The following is a 26,414-nucleotide window of genomic DNA, read 5'->3' on the forward strand; positions in this document are numbered from 1 at the left end:
ATCCCTTTACAGGAAGAATCCTTCCATTGTGTTGTTTGCACTAACATTAAGAATTATCAATATGTTTTTTGAGTTTACTGTCAGAGGCAGTAGAAAAAACACCAAATATGCAAATGCCAAAACTCCATGAAGCCTCACAGTTAAGTAAGGATGTCATTTCTGTTTAAACGGGTTACCTTACGCCATCCATTCACTGATGAAAGGCATTTGCTACTTCATTAACCTTGAATGATGGATTTGTATGCCTGATACAGTCTTTATAATGGATCCATTGTCCCTTTTCAGGGGCATACAGAACGTACAATACATGAAACACAACACTGAAAACTTCAGTGTGCACAGCGAAACGCTGAAGAATGTAACTACAAGTCAATCACATTAAAAAGTGAAGAACAGTTTATATAGTAGTTGGGAAAAATTAAAATTATGGCCACCTATGAGAAACAGTCAACAACAAAAAAAATCGTAGTAGCTTAGGTAATGTATTAAATAAAGTAATACAATGTGTCAGATGTTAACAGCCAACATTTGCAGTAGAACTCAAAGATTAGGTCCCCTCTATTAAATCATATGATGCAAAATGACCTTCATTGTTGAGAACAAAACATTCGATGTAGCAGTGATGGAAGCCAGTATCATTTTGCAGTAGAGCTCACAGATTACGTGTCCTAGTTAGCATTTATTATGTCTGGTACAAGCACTGCAGAGTAAACCAATAACATGGTTCATAGGTACACAAGGCTGCTGATCTGCAAGGATCAGAAGAAGCCTAGTCTTTCCTAACTACATATGGGATACTACTACTGCCTTGCTTGTAGCTGTCTTCTGGTTTATGGATGGCTTTGCAAATCAGAAATGCCTAAGGATCCTAGCTAAGTTAGGCATTTCCCATAAAATTGTCCATTTCCCTTGTAAAATAAAATAAGTCCAAAACATATAACATTCTCAATGTGACTTTGTAAATTATTCCATTGGAAAGCTGATATGATGATATCTAATTAGCCAGAAATACCATTGATAAATCAATGCTAGATCAGCCTACAAATTTAAAACACTTTCTAACAAGTGGTGCTGTATTATACAAGAAATATAATTCAATGCAATCAGGAAGGTGAATCAAAGAACAAATACAACTATACAAGGATGCATGGCCATAAAAAATGTGTGCAAGGAGTCTGTTTTGAAAACAGCCCAAAGGTAAACTTAATTCTTCACTGGCCAGATACACTTTCTATGAATGTGGGTTTTCATGCCGTTTCAATGAATATGAATTTTCCCATTTCAATGAATGTGAGTTTCAAGGGCAGAGAAGTTTACTGCTTATGCTAAGTCTGTTTTCATTGCGAGACTGTATTGTTTAGCAAATGGCTACCTGTGTTTGTGCTATTTTATTTCAATATCTGTAATGACTGTAGAAGCAAATAAGAGAACAGTATTTATGGTAACTGGTGAGAAATAACCAAATAATGGAACACTGGAATGGCTGAAGAGGGGGCTGCTGCTGGGGGGAGGGGGTTGCTGCAGGAGCGGCTGCTCTGGGGGGGGGGGCAGTCTATTACCCTGCCTAGGGCCCTATTTGACCATGATCTGGTCTCGTATTTAAAATAAAAAGTACTATGCAGAAGTAGTTGTAGTTAAAGATACCTTGCAATGTAGTTATTCTTCCTATGCATTTAAATACTTTAAGGAAATGACTGGAATGGCTTTCTTGGGGAGTGACCCTGTGGGTGTGACTCAAATAGGGGTGTTTCATGACTGTGGTGTGGGTGGGGCTTAAGGGGCACCGGAGTACTACTTCACCTAGGGTGCCATTTCGGCTAAGGCCGGCCCTGGACCCAATGACTCAAGTATGAACAGTATTCAGTCTCACAGATGAGCTCCCAGTCGGAGTGGGTGTGCATCAGAGTTCAGGTCTGAGCCCACTGCTTCATACTAATGATGAACTACATTAGCAAACAGGTCACAGGGAAAAGATCAACAGAGTTGCTGTATGCAGATGATGTGCTATAAAAGCAGACTTAAAGAAAGAACTTCAGAAAAGGGTAGGAGAATGGAATACAATACTGAAGGTACATTGGATGAAAGTGGGTAGAGATAAGACAGTAGTAATGGCAGCAAATGGGGAAAATCAGAAGAAGCTGAGAATTGAGATAAAAGGGACGATAGTGGAACAGGTTAACAGCTATCTGGGAAAGGTAGTTGAGGGGAAGGGAAGTCTGTATGGAGAGGTCAAAGCTATAATCAGAGGGACTGCAGCCAACTGGTATAGAGTGTCAGGTGTGGTGTATGACAGAAGAATGTCAAAGAAGCTGAAAAGTAAGATGTACAAAAAGCATTGGTGTGACCAGTACTACCGTATGGTACAGAAACCTGGGCAGTAAAGGCAGAGCAGTTGAGGAAGTTACAGGTGAAGGAGAAAAAGTGCCTGAGATGGGTGGTAGGATGCACATTGTGGGACAGATGAAATAACGAGGACATAAGAGCAGAAGCCAAAGTAGCTCCAATTGAAGAAAACATCAAAGAGAACAGATTACAGTGGTTTGGGCATGTGTGCACAAAAGCAGAAGGAAATTTTGGGACAGACAGGAAGAAGGCAAAAGGAAATGAGGGTGTCCAGCAAAGAGGTGGATCGATTGTGTGAGAGAAGATCTGTGACAGTCAGGCATGAGTGTTGAAGAAGGCAGGAGAGTGGCACTGAATCAAAAGAGATGGTGACAATTGACACAACACCCTGGACCCATGTAGAAAATAGGAAAAGAGGGCTGATGGTGAGGATGATGATTAGATAGACGGTTGCATATTCATAAAGTACCCACATAGCCATCCTCAATCAAAATCATATAAAGGTAGCAGTGCTCAATGCTAGAAGCCTAAATAGAAGTTGCGATCCTTACAGGCTTTTCTAATCCTTTTTTAATATTGACATATGCACAGTCAACGAAGCATCCCCCCCCCCCCACAGTGCAAGGTTTTAATGCTTACCACTCCTTCAGACTATCTAAAGAACTTAGAAGAATTATAAATAAGGACTAAACTGGGGCGAAGGGACTGGAATTAGTTGTTAAAATGACATGTGGACACTAAACGTTCTGTAAAAAATTGAAGAACTGAAAAAGAAGGAATGGGTAAAATGGGATAAAACTGAACATGAGGAAAGGATGACTTTAAGATATAAGACAAGTATTTAAGGTGTGTTATCACCAACCATACAAGATGACTGCAGGGAGTAGATGTTTGTTGAATGTCAGGGGTAGTCATTAGGACATATGAGCAGACAGAAGTAGGAGATTTGATAATGGTGGTGCATAATATGAAGAGTGAGAGACTGGGGAGGGATCTAAATGATTTCCCTGTGGAATTCGTAAATCAGTGGGACTTGAACTAGGTGAGATTCTCATGGATGTATTTAAAGGGATTTCAGGAAAGAGAGACATTACCAAATCTATGAAAGATGTGATAGTGGTAGTACTGCCAAGGGGAAAAGGGTGACCTAGAAGGCCCAACAAACTTTATACTCATTTTTTTTCTATGTAATGCAGACACCAAATTACATTTATTTATTTATTTACATTTGTTGACTGGTAGATTCTGACTGGACACAGGTCCATTTTCAGCGGAGACCCAGGGAGAAAAGCTCCACATTAACTATTACTTACATTATACAGTTAAAAAAACACAGCATTTAAAATATAGACATTAGTCCAGCTGGGGACGCAAGACAAGACTAAAACATAGATGTAAAACAGCTGTAGAACAGAGTACAATTTTAAAATATGGTGACATATACTAAACATGGTTACAAATGCAGTTGAAATTCATCAGTGAACAATTGATACAATCTATTTTTGAGGTACATAACAGCCATTAGCAGTTGTTGCTACAAGAAGTTAGTACTATGTGGTAGGTAGCTGGGAACATGAATAGCCAAGCTTGCTAATAGTAGGTTGTTGATGGGGGGGCAAGAGACATAGTGGGTGGGTGGACTGGATGGTATTGGGGGGGTTGCAAGAGCATATCTGGCAAGTTTTTAAGTGTGATTTTAGTAAGGATTTGAAGTGGGTGCAAGAAGTTGCAGAGGTAATTGAGGATGGGAGGGAGTTCCAGAGTTTGGCTATAGTGCAGGAGAATAATGCTTCTCCAGCAGAGTTAATGGCTCTTGTGACCTGTAGGAGGTTTTTGTGGCTGGATCTTAGTGCTCTCGTGGTTATGTAGGGTTGGAGTAGATTCTGCAGAGATGGGACTTTTAGTGGTTGGTTTATTAGTTTGTGGGTGAGTGTGAGTTGGTACCATTGAAGGAGGTGGGGGGAGCTCTAGCCAGCCCAGTTCTGCTAGTGAGAGACAGTGGTGAGTACGGTAGAAAGCCCCTGTGGCAAATTTGGTGATTTTATTGTAGCAGGTTTCGAGCTCATTTAGGTTGCATTGTCTAAGGTTAGTAAATATTGGAGAGGTGTAGAGTAGGGTAGAGATAAGATGAGAATTTGCTACCAAAATTTTAGCTGCTTTGGTAAGTAGTTGCTGATTTCTATATAATCCTCCTAGTTTTTTGTGCACTTTTTAATGGTCATGGAAATGTGAATGTCAAAGTTCAGTTTATTGTCTGTTTCTACTCCTAGTAATTTGGTGTGTTCTGTAGGATGGATGGTGGTGTTGTCTTTTGCTGTGATGCTAAAGTGAGAGCTGTCTAGGGTAAGTTTGGTGGGTTGGAAGATTAGTAATTTTGTTTTGTTTGGGTTGAGTATTAGTTGTGCAATGGATAACCAAGTTTCAATAGAGGAAAATGCTTCCTGTGTGACCTTTTGCAGTTTGGGTAGGGAGTGGACTGTACAAATGATGGTCGAGTCATCTGCGTATTGTATGGGCTAGGCTTTGGGCTAGGCTTATAAATGCCTTAGGGCAGATAGCCTAGTATAAACCTATGAACCTATGAACCTATGAGTGTGCCATGTGTTGTGGCTGAGGCTAGATTATTGGTAAAAATAGAGAAGAGCAGGGGGTCCCAGGATGGACATTGGAGAACCCCTATAGAGACTGGTAGTTGGGGGATAGGTCATCCTGCCAAACAACTGCTTGTTGGCGGTCAGATAGGTAACTCTGAAACCAGTTGATGACTTGTTGAGAGAAGGATAGGTTATTGAGAAGAGAGATGAGTTGTTTGTGTGGGACCATGTTGAAAGCTTTAGAGAGGTCTAGGAAGGTAGCTGAGGAGAGATGACCTGCATTGTTATTTTGTAGGATAGTGTTAGAGAAAGAGAGTAAGGTGGTGGTGGTGCTATGGTTAAGTTGGAAACCGTGTTGTGTGTTGGAGAAGAGGTTGTTAACAAGAAGGTGATCTGAGACTTGAGAATGAATGCATCTCTGTAGTATTTTGGAGTGGCGAGAGAATAGCTATAGGGCGGTAATGGGTTAGATCTGTGGAGGGGCCTCCTTTGTGTAGGGGAATTATGTGTGAGACTTTCCATAGTGTGGGAACATAACTTTCTGACAGAGATCTGTTAATTATGTGGAGACTTTCCATAGTGTGGGAACATAACTTTCTGACAGAGATCTGTTAATTATATGTGAGACTTTCCATAGTGTGGGAACATAACTTTCTGACAGAGATCTGTTAATTATGTGTGAGACTTTCCATAGTGTGGGAACATAACTTTCTGACAGAGATCTGTTAATTATGTGTGAGACTTTCCATAGTGTGGGAATGTAACTTTCTGACAGAGATCTGTTAATTATGTGTGAAAGAGGTGGGGGGAGCTCTAGCCAGCCCAGTTCTGCTAGCGAGAGACAGTGGTGAGTACGGTAGAAAGCCCCTGTGGCAAATTTGGTGATTTTATTGTAGCAGGTTTCGAGCTTATTTAGGTTGCATTGTCTAAGGTTAGTAAATATTGGAGAGGCGTAGAGTAGGGTAGAGATAAGATGAGAATTTGCTACCAAAATTTTAGCTGCTTTGGTAAGTAGTTGCTGATTTCTATATATTATGTGTGAGACTTTCCATAGTGTGGGAACATAACTTTCTGACAGAGATCTGTTAATTATGTGTGAGACTTTCCATAGTGTGGGAACATAACTTCCTATCAGAGATCTGTTAATTATGTGTGAGACTTTCCATAGTGTGGGAACATAACTTTCTGACAGAAATCTGTTAATTATGTGTGAGACTTTCCACAGTGTGGGAACATAACTTTCTGACAGAGATCTGTTAATTATGTGTGAGACTTTTCACAGTGTGGGAACATAACTTTCTGACAGAGATCTGTTAATTATGTGTGAGACTTTCCATAGTGTGAGAACATAACTTTCTGACAGAGATCTGTTAATTATGTGTGAGACTTTCCATAGTGTGGGAACGTAACTTTCTGACAGAGATCTGTTAATTATGTGTGAGACTTTCCATATTGTGGGAACATAACTTTCTGACAGAGATCTTTTAATTATGTGTGAGACTTTCCATAGTGTGGGAGCAAAACTTTCTGACAGAGATCTGTTAATTATGTGTGAGACTTTCCATAGTGTGGGAACATAACTTTCTGACAGAGATCTGTTAATTATGTGTGAGACTTTCCACAGTGTGGGAACATAACTTCCTGACAGAGATCTGTTAATTATGTGTGAGACTTTCCACAGTGTGGGAACATAACTTTCTGACAGAGATCTGTTAATTATGTGTGAGACTTTTCACAGTGTGGGAACATAACTTTCTGACAGAGATCTGTTAATTATGTGTGAGACTTTCCAGTGTGAGAACTTAACTTTCTGAAAGAGATCTGTTAATTACGTGTGAGACTTTCCATAGTGTGGGAACATAACTTTCTGACAGAGATCTGTTAATTATGTGTGAGACTTTCCACAGTGTGGGAACATAACTTTCTGACAGAGATCTGTTAATTATGTGTGAGACTTTCCATAGTGTGGGAACATAACTTTCTGACAGAAATCTATTAATTATGTGTGAGGCATTCCATAGTGTGGGAACATAACTTTTGGACAGAGATCTGTTAATTATGTGTGAGACTTTCCGCAGTGTGGGAACATAACTTTCTGACAGAGATCTGTTAATTATGTGTGAGACTTTCCATAGTGTGGGAACATAACTTTCTGACAGAGATCTGTTAATTATGTGTGAAACTTTTCACAGTGTGGGAACATAACTTTCTGACAGAGATCTGTTAAATATGTGTGAGACTTTCCATAGTGTGGGAACATAACTTTCGGACAGAGATCTGTTAATTATGTGTGAGACTTTCCACAGTGTGAGAACATAACTTTCTGACAGAGATCTGTTAATTATGTGTGAGACTTTCCATAGTGTGGGAACATAACTTTCTGACAGAAATCTGTTAATTATGTGTGAGACTTTCCATAGTGTGGGAACATAACTTTCTGACAGAGATCTGTCAATCAAGAGTGATGCTGGGTAGGCCAGAGCGTCAGCTGCAAGTTGAAGGTGTTCACTTGGGAGGTTGTCTGCTGCTAATCTGGTGGTTTTAAGTTTAGTTAATAGTTGTTTTATTTTGGAATTAGGAACAGGAAAGAAGGAGAAGCTAGTGGGGAGATTGTTAGTTGTAGCTGATGGTGTGGGTTTATGGGTGGGGTTGTGTTGTCTAGCTAGTGATAGTACAGTTTGTGTGAAGTGATTGTTGAATGAGGTAGCAATATTTTCGGAGTGAGTTAAGTTAGGAGTGGGTGTACTTACTTTACCTGGGTGGAGAATGAAGTTTATTGAGGACCAACATTTTTGGGGTTATGTTGGAAGGGGATAAGGGCAGACTGGTAGTATTGTATTTTGTCCTGTTTTATAAGCTTTTTTGGTTCTATTGCGTGGTTCTAGGAATTTTTGCCTAGTAGAGGGGTTTTTGGTTTTGCGCCAGTTATCCCAGGCTTTATCCCTGTTTTTCATTTCAGACTTAGTGTTTTTGTAGCTATGGGGATGGTTGGGCTCTAGTTCGAGAACGTCTTATGGGGGTGTGGTAATTAAGGATGCTTAGGAATGTTTTATTAAACAGCTGAGAGCCTTAGTCCACATGCCAGTATATTAACAGTCGGGTTGAAGGAGAAGTTCCCCAAGGCTATAGATAGTGCTGGCAGCCTTTGTTGAAAGAAAGACTTCATTTTAAAAGGAAGATCTTCTAATAATCATTGGTGTTTGATACTAATTTTTTTTTTTTCTGGTTTGGCGGAGAAGGAAAGAATGGCTGGACAAAGGCCCAAAATGAGAACCATTTTTTTAACTATTACTCTAACCAGACCGATTTACTTGAAAAGTTAATAGAACAACACAGGTTTTGCCTCAGCCGACATTTTCTGAATAATATGAAGTATAAAGCTTTATTACCAGAAAATGGAAAATATACAAGGGAGTGGGCAAAAAATATGAGGCACTCATTAGAGTTTCACATTCTTATTGTTCAGGAAATGCATGTCTGTGCAACACGTGTTGCTCTGTTAACTTTTTTAAGTGAATTATAGTTGTTTGATAGTAGTTCAGTGGACTAAGGCTCTGAGCTGTTACTGAATTCTTTCCTGTAGTCAAGGGTATAGTGCTTAATTTGTTTCATCTCAATTTCCTTACTATGTCCTTGAAAAGAGACACTTCGTGGCCTTACCCAGTTAAGAAACAGATAAAATAAAAATGACAGTCACTAAATAATGACAAATGTGAATTTCAGACTTTACATTCTTCATAAAATGTTTGCTAATGTAAAGTTTGTTATTCTAAAAACTTTATTTGTATTTATTCATTCATGTTATCTCACACAGGCATGTAAGGTGCACACAGTTATACACATAGCTGCAACTGATGATCACGTGTGTGTGTGTGTGTGTGTGTGTGTGTGTGTGTGTGTGTGTGTGTGTGTGTGTGTGTGTGTGTGTGTTGTGTGTGTGTGTGTGTGTGTGTGTGTGTGTGTGTGTGTGTGTGTCTGTGTGTGTGTGTGAGGGGAAGGGTCACATAATTACAAACAGCTTTAAGACATGATCAAAAAACTCCCAGTTCTTTTAAGCCTTTCCTCAACTGCCGTAGAACTGATTATTTGTATTCGTACTTGAATGTTACTACTGAAAATATTTCTAGAATTCGGTGACCCACGGATACTACCAAATAACCATCATAGGTATCAAAGCCACTAATTTATAAGGCATCAATGGCAGTGGTTTATAAACATGTCAGTATAAGCTGCTAATGCAGCTGGTACATGGAAGTTAAATGAATCTAAGTACATTCACTAACCAACTTAAATTGCAGTTTTAAACATCTGACAGCACTCCACCATGATGTCATTTCTTAGAGTAAGACAGGCATGCAAAATGCTGTTACTAATGTATGATTATACCACCCCAGAGAGGCTTGGTGCTTGAGAAGCACTTTCACCAAACAGAAACAGTTATGCACAGAACAGTGAAGTTTTGTTCTGATAAGAAAGTAAACAAATAGCAGCTGGTTTCAATTAACTCTAAAAATAAAAGAAGCAAACAATATGACTTACAGAAATGGGAAACTATATTCTGCAAAACAGACTACATACGGCACCCAGACAGCAAACATTTTGATGTTCCTTAGTATAGCAGCATTTGTGCATCGGTTGATCTACTCATCAAAAATAAACATTGCCACTGTCATTGGAATGCTAAAATTAAAAAAAAAAAATAGCTGAGCTTATACAATCAGACAGACTGTAGCATATTTAAGCAATAACCCATGCGTGGGTGTGGGTAATGCTGGTTTTACCCACGGTTGGTGTGGTTTGGTCACGAGGACGAAGCCCGAGTGGCCAAACAAAGACAACCATGGGTAAATCCAGCATTACCCACACCTAGAAGTGGGTTATTGCTATTATATAATGACATTATTTAAGAAAAAAAATACTTACTTTTCTTAAATAATGGCATTGTATAATGCCTCCGTGCTGCCCTTCCGCAGCTGTCTGGTATTCTGCGGCAGTTCTGATGTACTGCGCATGCATATGCTTATGCAGTATATCAGAGCTGTGTGTGGAAGCAATGGAGAAAGCAAGATCTCCATTGCTTTTTAGTGTCTCGCTATGTTAAAGGAGTTTAACATAGCAAGATAGCTTAAAAAAAGCAACGGAGAAAGGAAGATCTCTGTTGCTTTTTAAAGTTATCTCGCTATGTTAAACTCCTTTAACATAGCGAGACACTTTCTAAAAAGCAACGGAGATCTTGCGTTCTCTGTTGCTGTAACAAAAAAAAAAAAAAAAGACTTATACTAATGGAAAAAGTCCAGGTGATCGGACTTATTTGCAACGTGCACGCTGACCAATCAGCATGCACATTTTGGAATATTAATGGGGGTCGTTGTATAATAAAAAATAATTTTGATTTTACATTACATTATAAACAATATATTAAAATGTGTAATTCCCATCTACAAGATACTAAAGTGTATAGGGTTGTGAATATTGCTATGTATCATGAGGCATTAAAACATTATGAGGTTTTATTAATGAAAGAACAACATTTAGATTATTTAACCAAGGAGGATGTTAATAAAAAGCTGAATATAGATAAATGCAATATGGCCACTTTTTACTGCCTACCAAAATTACATAAAAACATGGTGGAACCTCCTGGCAGACCCATAGTGGCGGCAACCAATTATCTTTTACATAATATCGGCATAGTTATACATGAATATTTACTACCCTATGGACAGTGATTAAATTCCTACATTAATGAAACTTTTGATTTTCTTAACAAGATTATGGAAATTAATTGGAATTCTAAGAGCTACTGGATGACTTTGGATGTCACTAGTTGATACACGAATATTAAACACATGAATGGTATTATAGCTTTGCAATCTATTCTGGATGACTGCCCCTTGTCAAATTACATTATTGAATGGGTGGAATTTAACTTAAAAAATAATCATTTTTCTTTCAATGAACATATATTCCATCAGCTACAAGTTACATCTATGGGGGCACCTTTTGCCCCCACTTATGCCAACTTGTTTATGGCTTTATTTGAAAGAAAATATATTTATCAACATGAATTCTTTAAAAAAAACATGTGGTTAAATATTATAGATACATTGATGATCTCATCTTTGTATGTCAGGATGGCATGGAGAACTTTTAGGATTTTGAGACAGATTTGCAATATAATGAATATAATTTATCCTTTGATGGTCTACAGATTGGTAAAGAAGTAGATTTTTTGGATGTACACTTAGTAGGTACAGAAACTAATGAAATTTCTACTTCTGGATTTAGAAAGTTTCAGGATGGGGGGCAATTTATACATGGTTCTAGTTTCTACCCTATGCATTTAATTAATTCTTTACCATATGGGGAATTTTTACAATTACATAGAATTTATAATAATAAAAAAGATTTATCCAAGGCACTTTTATCTACCTCTAACATGTTTTTAAGTAGAGGGTATTCATTGCTTAATATTTTTGAGGCCTTGGATAAAATTTCTGATTACTATTTCACTAGTAATAATCATAATCATGTGAGAAACACATATGGAGATAGGAATATACTCTCACAAGATAATGTATATGTGGTAATGACATATAATGTTCTTAGTGAACAGATACAACAACAGGTCAAACATTACTGGAAGTTTTTAGCAAGGGAGGAAAAACTAAGAAAATGATTTAACCACCATCCTGTTTTCTCATTTAAGAAAGGGACTAGTTTGTCAGATAAAGTGGTAAAATCTTATTTCATAGCCCCTGTAGAGGGTGTTATAATAAATCCTTTGTTAAAAAGAATTTTCCCTTGTGGCAAATGTAATATTTGTGAGCTGATTGTTAAAACTTTTAATAAAATTGGAAATAATAATTTTTGTGTATTAGGGAATTTTTCATGTGTTACTGAAGGAATTATATATGCTTTACGTTGTCCGTGTAGGTTGGTATATATAGGTGAGACTAAGACAATGTTTAAATGCTGTCTGCAAGAACTTGTTAGAGACATTAAAAAATGTAAAATTAAAAGTCCTATCGCTGTCCATTTCAAAGAGTATCACAACAGTAACTATGCATTATTACAGGCTACTGTTTTAGAAAAAATATTTGTAAAATTAGGAAATGAAGAAAGGTTAAAAGATCAATTGTTATTTAAAGAATCTTTATTTATATTAAAATATAATGCTATGGTTCCACAGGGTCTTAATTGTGAGATCAACTGGAAGTATTTTATTTAATTGTATAATTGTATGCAATTTATTTTTTAATTGACATTAATTGCCCCTGGTGGGTATTTAAGGGGAATGCTTGGGTAATGTTTTGTATACCTCTTGAAGACTGGTCGAGGCGCTGAATTCTAGAAATAAATTAGATTCTGTTTGCAGTTTCTGTGTCGTTTTAGAGAATGTAGAATATTGTTTGATTGTAATAATTAAATTAATTATTAGACAAAGCTTTTCAGTCAAAAGATCATGTTTATTTGCAAGCATGTTCAACACAACAAGGAAAATGCAGTTTATACAAGAAGTTTAATCTCAGCACTCAGCTGATTGCAGTCTCAAATAAACTCTCTCTCTCTCTCTCTCTGGTAAATGTTTAGATTCTGTAGCCTTTACAAAGTTAAAGATATTTGCAGTAAATAATTTAATTGTTTTGTCTTGCCACAGAGTTCTGGCAAAACTGCCAGCTACCTAAACAGTAATTATTGAGATAGAGCTAAGCTCCAGTAGGCTTTTCTCACAATTAAGGATAACCTTCTCTTTGCACTTCCACCTAGACAGGTATACAGCAAAGTGGCTACTCCTTAAAAGGTATTGATTCTTTTTTCCCACAGGAACACCTTCCAGATTATCCTTCTTCCTTCTGGAATGCCTTACTCTTTCTAAAGTCCTCCTGGAACCATCTTTGGACCAAGCAGTCATGAATCTGCTTAACTTCAGAGCATTGGACTTTAAATAGACTTAAAAACAGCTGTCCCTCATTAACTCTAACCTACTTGTCTGTTTGGGGGTTAGTATCCTTAAAGGGACCATCTGCCTCATTCTGCCATGGTACTATTTAACTCACATGGTCTTCACAAAGTCTTATAGTCAAGCTACCTAAATTATAGAAACTCACAATTTCAAACAGTAATGTACACATTGCCGTGTGAAATGTTCAAGTTTCTTTCTTCAAGTATACCCAGTCCCTAGTGCCATGCTTTAAACATATATCCCAGTTCCTGTTTTTCTGATACAAAGAAAAATGTTATGAAGTAAGATGTAAAAATTAGAGCATTATTAATGTTTATATTACAAGACAGTAAAAAAAGATATACACACGCAGAAAGAAGTATTGATAATTGATATTACTTGTCAGTAATTATTGATAATTAATACTATGTCAGTAATTTTAATCAGAGACAATGTTCTTTTTTTCCTTATTACAGACCTAAGAAGGATGACAGCTGGTTTCATGGGAATGGCCATGGCGATTATCCTCTTTGGCTGGATAATTGGGTTGCTAGGCTGCTGCTGGGACCGAGGCCTTATGCAGTATGTTGCAGGACTTTTGTTCCTTATGGGAGGTAAGTTTGCCCAAAATAAATTGTGTTTTCCTGATTTCCTAAATGAGAAAATTTCTTTTTCTATTGCAGACTGTTTCAGATTGTTATTCTGCCTACTTTAGTTGGAAAAAGTTAAGGTGAACAGAAAATAAAATCTGAAAAAAAACAATAAATATATATGTTGTGAATATACATGTGATCAAATGTTAACTGAATAAAACAATTGTAAAAAAGCTCTCAAAAAGAACTACATTAAAAATTATATGGTTAACAGCAATACATCTGACAAACAAGTGCTTTTTTTCAGGGGACAAGTCCTCCTGCACCCCTCACACCCATGTCACTTATATATATATATATATTTCATCCCAATTTTGTACAGAAGGTGTTAATTGCCCGATTAAGAAGTGTAAATGTCCCCTGGAAGGTGGAAAGTCACAGAACATGAAAGCGACTTCCTGGTTTTCTTTTGGGGTTTTCTCTTAATCATTAATGCAGACTAGCTACTGTAATTGGTGTACACTTTGTAGAAGTGAAGGGGGGGAGTGTGCTTGCTAAAGTTCAGAAGAGTACAGATATGAAAGCTGGTAAGTATGTTTTCTAAACTAGCATTTTAAAAAAATCAGAATTGTATTCTCTGTTGTTGTCTGTTGGTGAATTCACTATTGCTGCTCAAATTTGTTTGTCATCATTATTTTGGATAATTGAAGTTACATTTCTTCTCCATCTCTACTATTCATACTTAAGTACTTGATTTTACCTCATATTTTTGTCCTACCCCTATTTTTTAATTTTCTGTAAATAATTGAGGATAACAGTAAGTCAGTATTGTCTTACATTATAATTTCATACTTATTGTTCAGAAAATATTTATGTTAAACCTGTTATCCTAACAACTTTTTAAAGTGAAGTACAGTAATATTTTAAAATAATGTCCCAAGTTTCCCCCCCACTGTTTTTGACTTTGCCCAGAATTCTTTAGCGAAGAAGTTGAGAGGTATGCCGCTGCTTCTGCTGGCTGAATCCTGTGTTTTTGTGTCTGTGCCACATTCAGACTGTGTGATGGGTTTAAAGGGCTTCTATCTTCACCAAATCATTATTTTAAGATTGTGGACTAGATGCTGGATTGACCAACTTGCTCAGTGGCTACCCTTCCATTTTTACTTGCTCAGTGGCTACCCTTCCTTTTTTTGCCTTCTCATACTCTTTGGAGCTTTAGATTGTGACAAGTTGGTCATTAGTGTTTGGAACATGTGATGTAAGATATGATGAGATGGTATATTATGGAAAGCTGGAATATATGGGCTAGGAATTTCACAGTATAACTAGATGAAGGTTTTATAAACAAGGAACAAAAAAATTAACTTACATGGCCATTGAGATGACAGATGTAAAAGTGGGGCATTATGTACTGATCAGCCCTGATATGAATTGTGCAAACATGAATAGGGTGATGGATAAGGGTTGGGCTGTGAGAGGGAAGTTGATTGCTAAGCGAAGAATAATTCTTAAATACAGAAAGTTTGTACAGTTGTTACATATTAAATTTTTAAATTTTTCTAAAATATGTGCACACAGATAGATTTTGTTACCTGCTTCTGCTATAATTAGATTGTGTGGTTTCTTTATATCTTTCTGTCTTTTCAAATGTTAGGATGTTCAGAACTTCTATTTATTACAGATACATTTCCTATGCTTCTCTCTGTCACTCTCTTTTTTTGACTGCTGTCATTCAAGCTGTTTTGAATATATTCCCTTTTGATTCTGCAGTGGAACAAATGCAGTCTTGCGGTTTTGAGTATAGACAGCAATCTACGGGAAGGCCAGTTAGCTTAGTAACACTGTGCTACAGTTTGCCAGCCTCTATTAGCAAGAGACTTAGCTTGGAAATCCATTTCTGGGTGACAACTGCTGCTAGTGGTTTTATGTGCATAAACAGTGTTTAATATATTTCCTGATTCCTGACACTGTACTGCCAATGGAAAAGTTATAATTGATCCTGTAAAATAGCAAGCCTGTGTTGTGCTTTTGGATGTTTGATTTTTTTTTTTTTGTCTGCCCATGTTGTTTCTTTGACCCAGCCACTGGGGATGCACAAGCCAGTGCATTTCTTTGTGCCAGTCCCAAGCCCGGATAAATGGGGAGGGTTGCGTCAGGAAGGGCGTAAAACCTCTGCCAAAAATTACTGATGCAGAGAACTTTTCATAATTACATACTGGATCAGTCGAGGCCCGGGTTAACAACAACCGCCACCAGTACTGTTAGCCAACAAGGTGCTGGTGGAAATTGGGCTACTGTTGGCCGAAGAAGAAGAAGAGGGGGAAGGCATGCCCGAAGGCAGGAAGAGAGGAGGAAGGTTAGGTGTAGTACTGAGGGTAGGAACTTTGAATGTTGGCAGTATGACTGGTATAGGGAGAGAGCTAGCTGATATGATGGAGAGAAGGAATGTTGATATATTGTGCTTGCAAGAGACCAGATGGAAGGGAAATAAGGCCAAGTGTATAGGAGGCAGTTCAAATTGTTCTATCATGGTGTGGATGGCAGAAGAAATGGGGTAGGGGTTATCCTAATGGAACAGTATGCCAAGAGTGTTTTGGAGGTGAAGAGAGTGTCTGATAGAGTGCAGTTTATGAAGCTTGAAATTGATGGTGTAATGATGAATGTTGTTAGTGCATATGCTCCACAAGTTGGGTGTGCAATGGATGAGAAAGAAAAATTTTGGAGTGAGTTGGATGAAGTGGTGGTGAGTGTACCCAAGGGTGAGAGACTAGTGATTGGAGCAGACTTCAATGGGCATATTGGTGAAGTGAACAGAGGGGAATGAGGAAGTTATGGGTAGGTATGGTGTTAAGGAGAGGAATGCAGAAGGTCAGATGATTGTGGATTTTGCGAAAAGGATGGACATGGCTGTGGTGAATACGTATTTTAAGAAGAGGGAGGAGCATAGGGTGACGTACGTGGAGGAAGATGCACATAGGTGGATTATATCCTATGTAAGAGGGCCAGTCTGAAGGAGATTGGAGACTGTAAAGTGGTGACTGGGGAAAGTGTAGTTAAGCAGCATAGAATGATGGTCTGCAGGATGATGTTGGTGATCAAGAAGCAGAGGAGGAGTGTGAAAGCAGTGCCAAGGATTAAATGGTGGAAGTTAAAAAGGGTGATTGTGAGGTGGAGTTCAGGGAAGAGTTAAGACAGGCACTGGGAGGCAATGAAGAGTTACCGAATAGCTGAATAACTACAGCAGAGCTAGTAAGGGAGACTGCTAGGAAGGTGCTTGGTGTGACATCTGGACAGAGGAAGGAGGACAAGGAAACATGGTGGTGGAATGAGGAAGTACAGGAGAGTATACAGAGGAAGAGGCTGGTGAAGAAGAAGTGGGATTGTCAAAGAGATGAAGAAAGTAGACATGAGTATAAGGAGATGAGGCGCATGGCAAAGAGAGAGGTGGCGAAGGCTAAGGATAAGGCATATAGAGAGTTGTATGAGAGACTGGACACTAAAGAGGGAGAAAAGGACCTGTACCAATTGGCTAGACAGAGGGACAGAGCTGGGAAAGATGTGCAGCAGGTAAGGGTGATAAAGGACAGTGAGGGAAACGTACTCACAAGTGAGGAGAGTGTGTTGAGTAGATGGAAAGAGTACTTTGGAGGGCTGATGAATGAAGAGAATGAGAGAGAGAGAAGGTTGGATGATGAGGGAATAGTGAATCAGGAAGTGAAGCAGATTAGCAAGGAGGAAGTAAGGACAGCTATGAAGAGGATGAATAATGGAAAGGCTGTTGGCCCAGATGACATGCCAGTGGAAGCATGGAGGTGCTTAGGAGAAATGGCAGTGGAATTTTTAACCAGATTGTTTAATGAAATTTTGGAAAGTCAGAGGATGCCTTAGGAGTGGAGAAAAAGTGTTTTGGTACCTATCTTTAAGAATAAGAGTGATGTGCAGAGCTGCAGTAACTACAGAGGGATAAAATTGATCAGTCACAGCTTGAAGTTATGGAAAGAGTAGTGGAAGCTAGTTTAAGAAGGAAGGTGATGATTAGTGATCAGCAGTATGGTTTCATGCCAGGAAAGAGCACTACAGATGCAATATTTGCTCTGAGAGTGTTGTTGGAGAAATACAGGGAAGGTCAGAAGGAGCTGCATTGTGTCTTTGTGGACTTAGAGAAAGCATATGACAGGGTGCCTAGAGAGGAGTTGTGGTATTTTATGAGGAAGTCGGGAGTGGCAGAGAAGTATGTAAGAGTGGTACAGGATATGTACAAGGGTAGTGTGACATTGGTGAGGACTGCGGTGGGAGTGACAGATATGTTTAAAGTGGAGGTGGGTTTACATCAAGGATCAGCTCTGAGCCCTTTCTTATTTGCAGTGGTGATGGACAGGTTGACGGATGAGATTAGACAAGACGCCCCATGGACTATGATGTTTGCAGATGACATTGTGATATGTAGTGAGAGTAGGGACCAGGTTGAGGAGACCCTGGAGAGGTGGAGATATGCTTTAGAGAGGAGAGGAATGAAGGTCAGCAGGGCTAAAACAGAATATACGTGTGTAAATGAGAGGGAGGGTAGAGAAATGGTGAGGATGCAGGGAGTAGAGTTGGTAAAGGTGGATGAGTTTAAGTACTTGGGATCAACAGTTCAGAGTAATGGTGAGTGTGGAAGAGAGGTGAAGAAGAGAGTACAGGCAGGATGGAATGGGTGGAGAAGAGTGTCAGGAGTGATTTGTGACAGACGGGTACCAATAAGAGTGAAAGGGAAGGTCTACAAGAGGGTAGTGAGACCAGCTATGTTATATGGGTTGGAGAGGGTAGCATTGTCGAAAAGGCAGGAGTCAGAGCTGGATGTGGCAGAGTTAAAGATGTTAAGATTTGCACTGGGTGTGACTAGGATGGACAGGATTAGGAATCAGTATATTAGAGGGTCAGCTCAGGTTGGACAGTTTGGAGACAAAGCAAGAGAGGCAAGATTGCGTTGGTTTGGACATGTGCTAAGAAGGGATGCTGGGTATATTGGGAAAAGGATGCTAAGGATGGAGCTGCCAGGTAAGAGGAAAAGAGGAAGGCCTAAGATGAGGTTTATGGATGTGGTGAGAGAGGACATGCAGGTGGTTGGTGTGAAACAGCATGATGCAGAGGACAGGAAGAAATGGAAACAGATGATCCGCTGTGGTGACCCCTAACGGGAACAGCTGAAAGAAGATGATGATGATGATGATGATGTTGTTTCTTTGACCATACAATTAGAATGATAACAAATGTGTACATTGGGTATCTGCCAGCATTTTAATATATTAACAAACATTTTGCATAAACAAAACTTCTGTGTGTGTGTTCAGATGTGAAAATATTTATTTTGTTTTGCAATACTCTTCATGGATTGTGGGGCAACTTTGTGGAGTGGTGTGGGAAGTTATCACTAAATTTGTCTCCTAATATATTGGCTATATCCTTGAAATCAAAATGAGTAATATTATACATGAGTCTGGTACATTGTTGGATATTATTCCTTGCTTTCCTGACACAAGTGAAGAAAGATTTGCAATTTCCTTTGGTATGTAGAGTAACCTTATGCTCAGACTCTGCTTTTCATTTTCTAGTTGTGCTCTTAAGTTCCATTATGGTATGTTTCACTGTGGTCTCAAGGTAAGGGAGGGAGATTTTTGTTTTAATAACTTGTCATTGTGATCCTTATTTTGTTGTATAGTTTATTAGTAAGGTAGTAACACCAAAGGCGTTTCTTCCTGAATTTATAATTGTATTTAGGGTGGATGGGTGCTGAATTTTTTACACAGCTGTTGGACAATTACTACAGATTAGAAGTGAATGTGGCAGCCCTCTTAGTTGTGACTATTTTGAAGAACTATTGGGAACCTTTGTCTAGGTCTTGTACAAGCTGAAGTAGGTTTGCCCTGGAGAAGTCTCTAAAGGTGGTTTGGCAGTGGTACCACTACACCTGACACTGAAGGTGACATATAGACAGATTTCACTAGGGATGAAAATATGCAAAGTGGGGTACAGGTGGGAACTAGTTTGGTAATGGCCAAGTCAAGGGTCTATGAGACTTTCATGGGTAGTTTTTACAATTTCCGCTAGTGTTAAGTCTAGGGAATGCCAAGGATATCCATTTTTTAGATGTGTAGGTGCGCCACTCAATGTTTGAATGATTGTACCCTCTAACAAAAGGTGTTTGATTTTATATTTAACCAGTGAGTGGTGTTGCAGTACTTTTCTCAATCACTGGGAGGCATTGGGGGATTTGCGGCTAGCAACAGAGTTAATAGGTGTTTTTTAATGGTGATTTAGATCTCTAGGCATTCCAAATTAAGGTAATGGATAATGTTAAGTGAGGTGACAGTGTTTCTGACAAATACAGATAATTCCCCATAGCTTATGTGTAGGGGCTGTGTCACACTTTATTAAAAGGCACTCATGAGTAGCCATCTGGATACAGCACAGCTGGGGTAAAGTTTAGCATATAATGTAAATGGGGAAATTCTTTATGTGCTTTCCCACCTGGGTCAAATGCATGTTTGAACTAAAATGGCTGCTATTGTTTTGGTGTTTCATGCAAAAGATTAGCTTCCTGGCAGACATTTGCTGAGGGTGGAGGAGAGCAGCACTGTGATGGGGGTATGACTTGGACATGTATGTAAGGGGGGTAGCAACATCATGATGATGAGGGTGTGGCTTAGCGGGGTCAGCAACATGGAGTTGTGAGTACAAATCTGAAAATCCTGGCTACACCCCTGTCTATAACCCATTACACTCCTTTAGGAGCTCTGCCGCAGGACTCTTACAAGTTTACAAACCCAAAAAATTACTTGGACAAAACCTCTGCAGCTACCTTACAGCACTAGCATGGAATAAGCTTCCTATGTCCCTTAGAAATAACATCCATGCACATGTTTTCAAGACAGCCCTCAAAAATCACCTAATTACTGCTTGGAAATGTAACTGCAATCACCCCACTTAATTTTCCCTCCTTCTCTTCTCACCCCCTCACTTTCCACCTCGTCCTCTCCCTATTACCTACTATCTGATACTTTTACTATCTACTTCTCACCATACCCCTGCCAACCCTTACCCCCTTTACTATTTGATATGTTTTACTTCTCTCTCTTCATGTTTACCTCACAGCGTAGAAGCCAACACTTGATCCAGGACATAGCTCCTCTTCCTCATCTCTCCTTGTTCTCACTAATCCCCTCTATACTCACTTCTAATTTATTTTGCCCTACTTACAGAGTTCTTCTTTAATTATGTTCTAAGTTCCTTTCTTGTTAAAATGATTTTTTATACTATTTATGATACTTACTTTTTCTTAAAACAGTACTGTGCATCTTATCATTTGTAAAATTTGTAACCAAGAATTTATTGTTATTATTATTCATATAATTTTTGTTCTTTGGAACTTTTCTCTCCAGGCCTCTGCTGAAAAAGGGTACAAGTTCAGATGGACTAACTCGGTAAATAAATGTCGAATAAATAAATACATTTTGAGAATGGAAATGTGTTGTGATAAAGTAACTAAAAATGTAAAGGAACAATGGCAGTATTATTTGTCAATATGTAATACATGGAAAGGGAACATGCAAATATTACCTATCAGTTACAAAATGGAGTAAATAAAAAAAAATGTATGCCACAAGTTAGGAATGTGGTAAACATGTAGCAGTATGTTAGGTGGAGACAGGTATTATAAAATAATACAATCTACACAAATTTGTGAACCAAAATGATATGTACTGAAAGATAAAAGAAGGTGATGTATTATAAGTACAATGAACATTGTGAAAAGTTATTCACTTATGCATATTTTTTGCTGGAGATAGCCCATGAGAAATGTCAATTTAAAGCAAAATTAACATGCAAGAGTTGGCTGAATGAATAACCGAATTTGGGAAAACAGAAACTTTGGAACATGAATTTTATGAATGGAAATAAATAAATAAATAATGAATGAATTTTTGATAGTCTTATGAAAAGGGAGTATAAAGAATCATTTCAATTTTTTTAATTATCTAGACATGCTATGCAAATGGTTTGTTAAGGACATTTACAACAACACATATATAAAAGCATTGCATACTTCCTGGGCTTGGTTGTAAATAATTTGGAAAATATGCTCAATACAGTGAGAAAGAATATTGTGTTGTTGTCTGTGCAGAGCCTGCCATGATATCGTTGCCTTCATGTGGGGTTTCTCCAGGAGCCCTCACATTGTAAAAACATGCAGTAGGTGTATGGGGGACTTTAAATTGTCCACAGGTGTGAGTGTATCACTGTGTGATAGGGAAAAAAAGACCTGAAAACCAACTTCTGTTTTCCCCTTTTTCTTGAAAACTGGTTAGACAGCAATGGCTGCCTACACAGTCACTCTAGGAGTTGGCTGTGACTCATAAGGGAGAAAATCAGATATGGTATGTTAAGACTCTATAATATACATGCTCATCAAGTGTCAATAAAAAGAAAGTGAAAATTCCCCTACTCTTTTTGATAAGTGTTGTGAGATCATTCAAATACACCTGACACCAGCTCAGGTAGCCAATTCCTTAGTTTCAAATCTCCTCAAAAATAGAGCACCTCAAAAGTGCAATACTCACATTTTTTACAGCACTGCAGGGTCAGCTGTGGAAAATTAATCCATGCACCAGTCATGAACAGAAACTACAGGTGGAATTTCAGATCTGCCTCAGTGATCCAGATCCCTACATCCAAACCCCATTTTTGGAATCAATGCCTTGTTTCTGTTTCTACTATTTCTATTGGTGGCTCCAAGTCAAAGCTCAAACTAGAAAGGCAAATTACATGACTATTCTGATAGTAACTACTTTAAAGGAGCTTTTTCATTAAATGCAGTGTTACTAACACCTTCCCCAGTAGGATTGGACTATGGCTCTGTGTTCTCTATGTCACTGTGGTGACCCTTCAATGTCTATTTCATCAGCATCCTTTTAAAGAAATGCCTATTGCTTCTTTCTTTTTTTTTCAAAACAGGTTTATTGTTTTAACATATAAGAGAAATATCATAACAATTTTATACAAGTAATTAAAAATAGGTATTATTATAATATTCAACAAAACAACTAAAGTATTTACAAAGACATCCACTACAATCAGATCAATTAATTAAACTAAAATACCATGCTATTGAAATTAAAATTTTTTTAACAAATTTTGTAAATTATCCCATACAATAAAATAAGATGTTTTTCTATTTGTTCTAGTCCTAATTGTGTTTATTTCCATATGGCACACTATATTTATAACATTTTTAAATTCATTGAACGAAGGAGGTGTATCTGAAATCCAATTTCTAGTTATTATTTTCCTAGCCACTGCTAGAATAGACCATAACAAGGGAAGCTTAACCTTTTTAACACTTTGAGGTACAGGTGTGTTGAATAATATAAGAGATTTAGAAATAATGAAATTATCTGTAAAAAGAGCCTGCAAAAAATCATTAATTGACTTCCAGTATTCTTTCAATTTTTTACAGTCATAAAACATATGAGCCCAGTCAGCATTAATTTCTACATTACATCTCTTACATAGATTATCTTTATTATTTATTTTATTCATCATCAAAGGTGTATAAAAAGATCTATGTAAAAATTTCCATGTATAAAGTCTCCAGACAATGGAAGACGTAGTTCTATAAGCAGATTCCAATATATATTGTTTATCTTGTTGATTTGGTGGGTCCCCTATTGCTTCTTTCTGAGTTAACCATGAATCACTGCTTCTCCCCTCACACTTAAGATTCTATCCTCTCACTAATGTCTAAATAATCTAAAAAAATTAAGGTAATATAACAGCTTCATTCTTGTACAAGTGATGTGTCCTCCCTCACCAGCAAAAGGCAACGTGTAAAGCTGCTGACATAAATGATCTCAGGAAAGGATAACAACACTGAACATTACAGAAACATTTCAACTGTCTGGGACTTGGTGCAGAGGATTGATGCTGTGAGCTGTTAATAAGCCATGTTTTGTGGTATACGGTTGATTCTCCTTAGCCTGCATTTACCCACTGTGTGGCCTTGTGCAAGTCATTTAATCAGACAGTGCTTTTGGGAATTTGGGCTAGACTTGTTAATTGTCTCCTGGACTGCAGGCCTAGTACTACCTATGAATCTAAGAAATTCATAGGGTGTTGGTTAAGTAGGAACTATAACCATACATTTTTGCCTGCCTCTGTTAAGGAATGAAGAGTCGAGTAGGTCATGACATAGTCCGAAGCAGAAAGACTCTTTATTAAATGATAGTAAAATTATGTGTTTACTTTCTTTATCTGTTTTAACACTCATCAAACAAATGTAGGGTGTTGTCAAATTAAATAGGTCATTGCTCATTTGCAGCAATCAGTTTGTTCACAAATGGCATATAAAATGCCTAAATCTAAATTAAATAAATAATTTAATGAAACAAGGACAGTGGAAATGTAAACCTCAAGGTTTCTAAAGGCACAATGCTTACTGATCACTGTTAATATGTTGCACAAAGGCTGACTGAAAAGTGGTGGCAAAATACCGCTTTCTTTCTGAGCAGGACACAAAAAGAAACATTTTCTTTCTTTCTTTGGACATGTAGTGAACTCAAAGCAGACTAAAATTAGGAGAGATTGTGTGTGGGAGTGGGGGGGGGCTCCTTATTAGCTTTTGTGTACTTGTCTCCAAATATTGTTTCCTTCAGAGAACAATGTGACACAGTTGTACTCACACTGTGAGAATAATGTCTTGAAACATAGCCAAGCCAATCTTGACCTTAGCAGCACGATGCAGGAACTTTTAAATGTAGGGCTTCATCTGTGCCATCATGTGATTTTGACATTGCATTACCAGCTGTCTCTTCTCTCAGGCTGGTACACATGAGCACAAAAAAGGTCACCGGAGTAGACACAGATGAGACAGATGGGAACACAGTGTCAAAATTAGCTCCTAAATGTGTGCATAAAACAGAATTACTAATGGGCAATTTACATTTAGATATGAAAAGAGCTGACATACCGCCTCAGCTTACGATCACTGAGCTGTGGAGATGACAGAGGCATAGAAAATGAGGGCAGTTTCGATCATGTTTACTAAGGAGAGAAGAACGTGTAAATCATTCAGAAAATCAACGAGACAGAGAGAGAAAATGGATATCTCTAAACAACTGCCTTTTCCCAGCATTGCATCAGTATTGATCTTGCCCCCCAGGCACTGGGCAAACATACCAGCTCCTTAGGGCACTGTCACAGCAAACTGTTCATAAAATGCATGTCCTGGGATTGAACCAGTTTGAGATCTTACGAAAAGAAGAATTTCCACAAAGTCCACCAGTGTAAAATATCACATCTGGTAAATTTACATCTAAGGTGCACAAAAATATAAATCTGGTTATCAAAGAAATATAAAAAATTCATTAAAATTTTATTAAAATCTTCAAGACACTGTAAAGCCAAGTAAAGTCAATTAATTATCCCTACCAATACTGTACACCACAGCAAATAGTAAAAAAAAACCAAAATCTCTCTGTTGGAGTTGCAGATGACAGATATTACAGAACATCTGCTTCACAGAACCTCAAGAACTTCTGAAATGAACAAGAAAGGTTACTATAAAGACTTTTTCCTTCCTAAAACTGTGAGTTTTAAAAAGTCTTGCTCAAGAGCATGTAATTGTTGAAACAAATAAGGAAGCCTCAGATTTATAATTAGATATTAAAGCATTTTGTTCAGACGCTGATTACGTTTAAAAGTGCATGTGCATAAGTGTGTGTGTGTGTGTGTGTGTGTGTGTGTGTGTGTGTGTGTGTGTGTGTGTGTGTGTGCGCACGCGCGCATGTGTGTGTATACAAGTGTGTGTTTATGTGTCTGGGTGTCCTTGTGTCCATGTACATACACACACTTTTGTTTGTGTGTGTTTGTATTGCCTATACCAAGATTCTTTTCTGATGAACAATTACAGTATTTAGGTTTCTTTTTTAAATATTTTATTTGAAATTTTAATACATGAAGTAGTTAGGTTTCTTTTTTTAAATAATATTTTATTTGAAATTTTACTGCAAAAAACAAAAACAGAAATGCAAACAAATATAGAGAAAAAAGAAAATACATTTCTTAGAACTAACCTACATTAACACCATGGTATAAATAACATAAAAACTAATTACAACAATTTACAATATTTGTGAGTACATATGAAATAACATTTTTTTACAATGTTCGCCCATAGTCTTGGATGGGATCATTTAAATATCTACTTAAATATAGTTATCATTGAATTATTAGCCTTGCATACCTGTTTGCATTATCATTCTACTGTTAACTTCATACTGTCCTTCGGCGTTTCCCGGTTAGGGGTCTCCACAGTGGAACTCTCGTCCGCTAATGATTCGCAGTAGATTTTTACGTGCTGGCTTGCCGGGCCTAACGCACAACCTTCAATGAAGAAATGCCCATCCATGCATGTTGACACACAGAAGACACTCTAACTGAGAATCGAACATGCAACTTCTAACTGTGAGGCGACAACACTACCGCAGCACCACCACCGCAGTTACTTCATATTTTATAAAAACTTACTCTTGTTATTAAAAAAAAATCTTATCAAAAAATTTGCTATTCATGCTTATACTGTTTGTTTGATGAGAAACTGAACTAATTTGAGACTGCAAGCATTAAAATTCATATGAAGTAATTAGGTTTCATTTGTCATATGTGACATAAAAGCAGAGATGCCTTGACTATAGACCTGTAGCATTCGTTATTTAGCTACTTTCTTCACCTCCAGGAGGGGGCAGTACCTTATATTTGTAGAGATACATTGTTTTATGATTTATACGTGCACATCTCTTCGGTCACAATGTGGCTGCAAACATATATAGTTATTAAAGATCTTAACTACATCTACTGAGCATGGAGAAGGAAACTGCTCAGAGATCATGACTTAACTCTTTC

The 26,414-nt window shown here is 37.8% G+C and overlaps 1 protein-coding gene across 1 annotated transcript in view; it reads left to right on the forward strand.

Moving 5' to 3' along the window:
- The window catches only part of TMEM178B (transmembrane protein 178B), a 311,456-nt gene that overhangs the window by 141,185 nt on the left and 143,857 nt on the right, over positions 1-26,414 (forward strand). Inside the window, exon 2 of the mRNA XM_044087283.1 lies at positions 13,359-13,496. Coding sequence (XP_043943218.1) covers positions 13,359-13,496 — 138 coding nt within the window. The remainder of the gene's footprint in view (positions 1-13,358; positions 13,497-26,414) is intronic.

Source organism: Protopterus annectens, chromosome 11.part0 (assembly GCF_019279795.1).
Source record: "Protopterus annectens isolate FY-2018-M chromosome 11.part0, PAN1.0, whole genome shotgun sequence".
Lineage (NCBI taxonomy): Eukaryota > Metazoa > Chordata > Ceratodontiformes > Protopteridae > Protopterus > Protopterus annectens.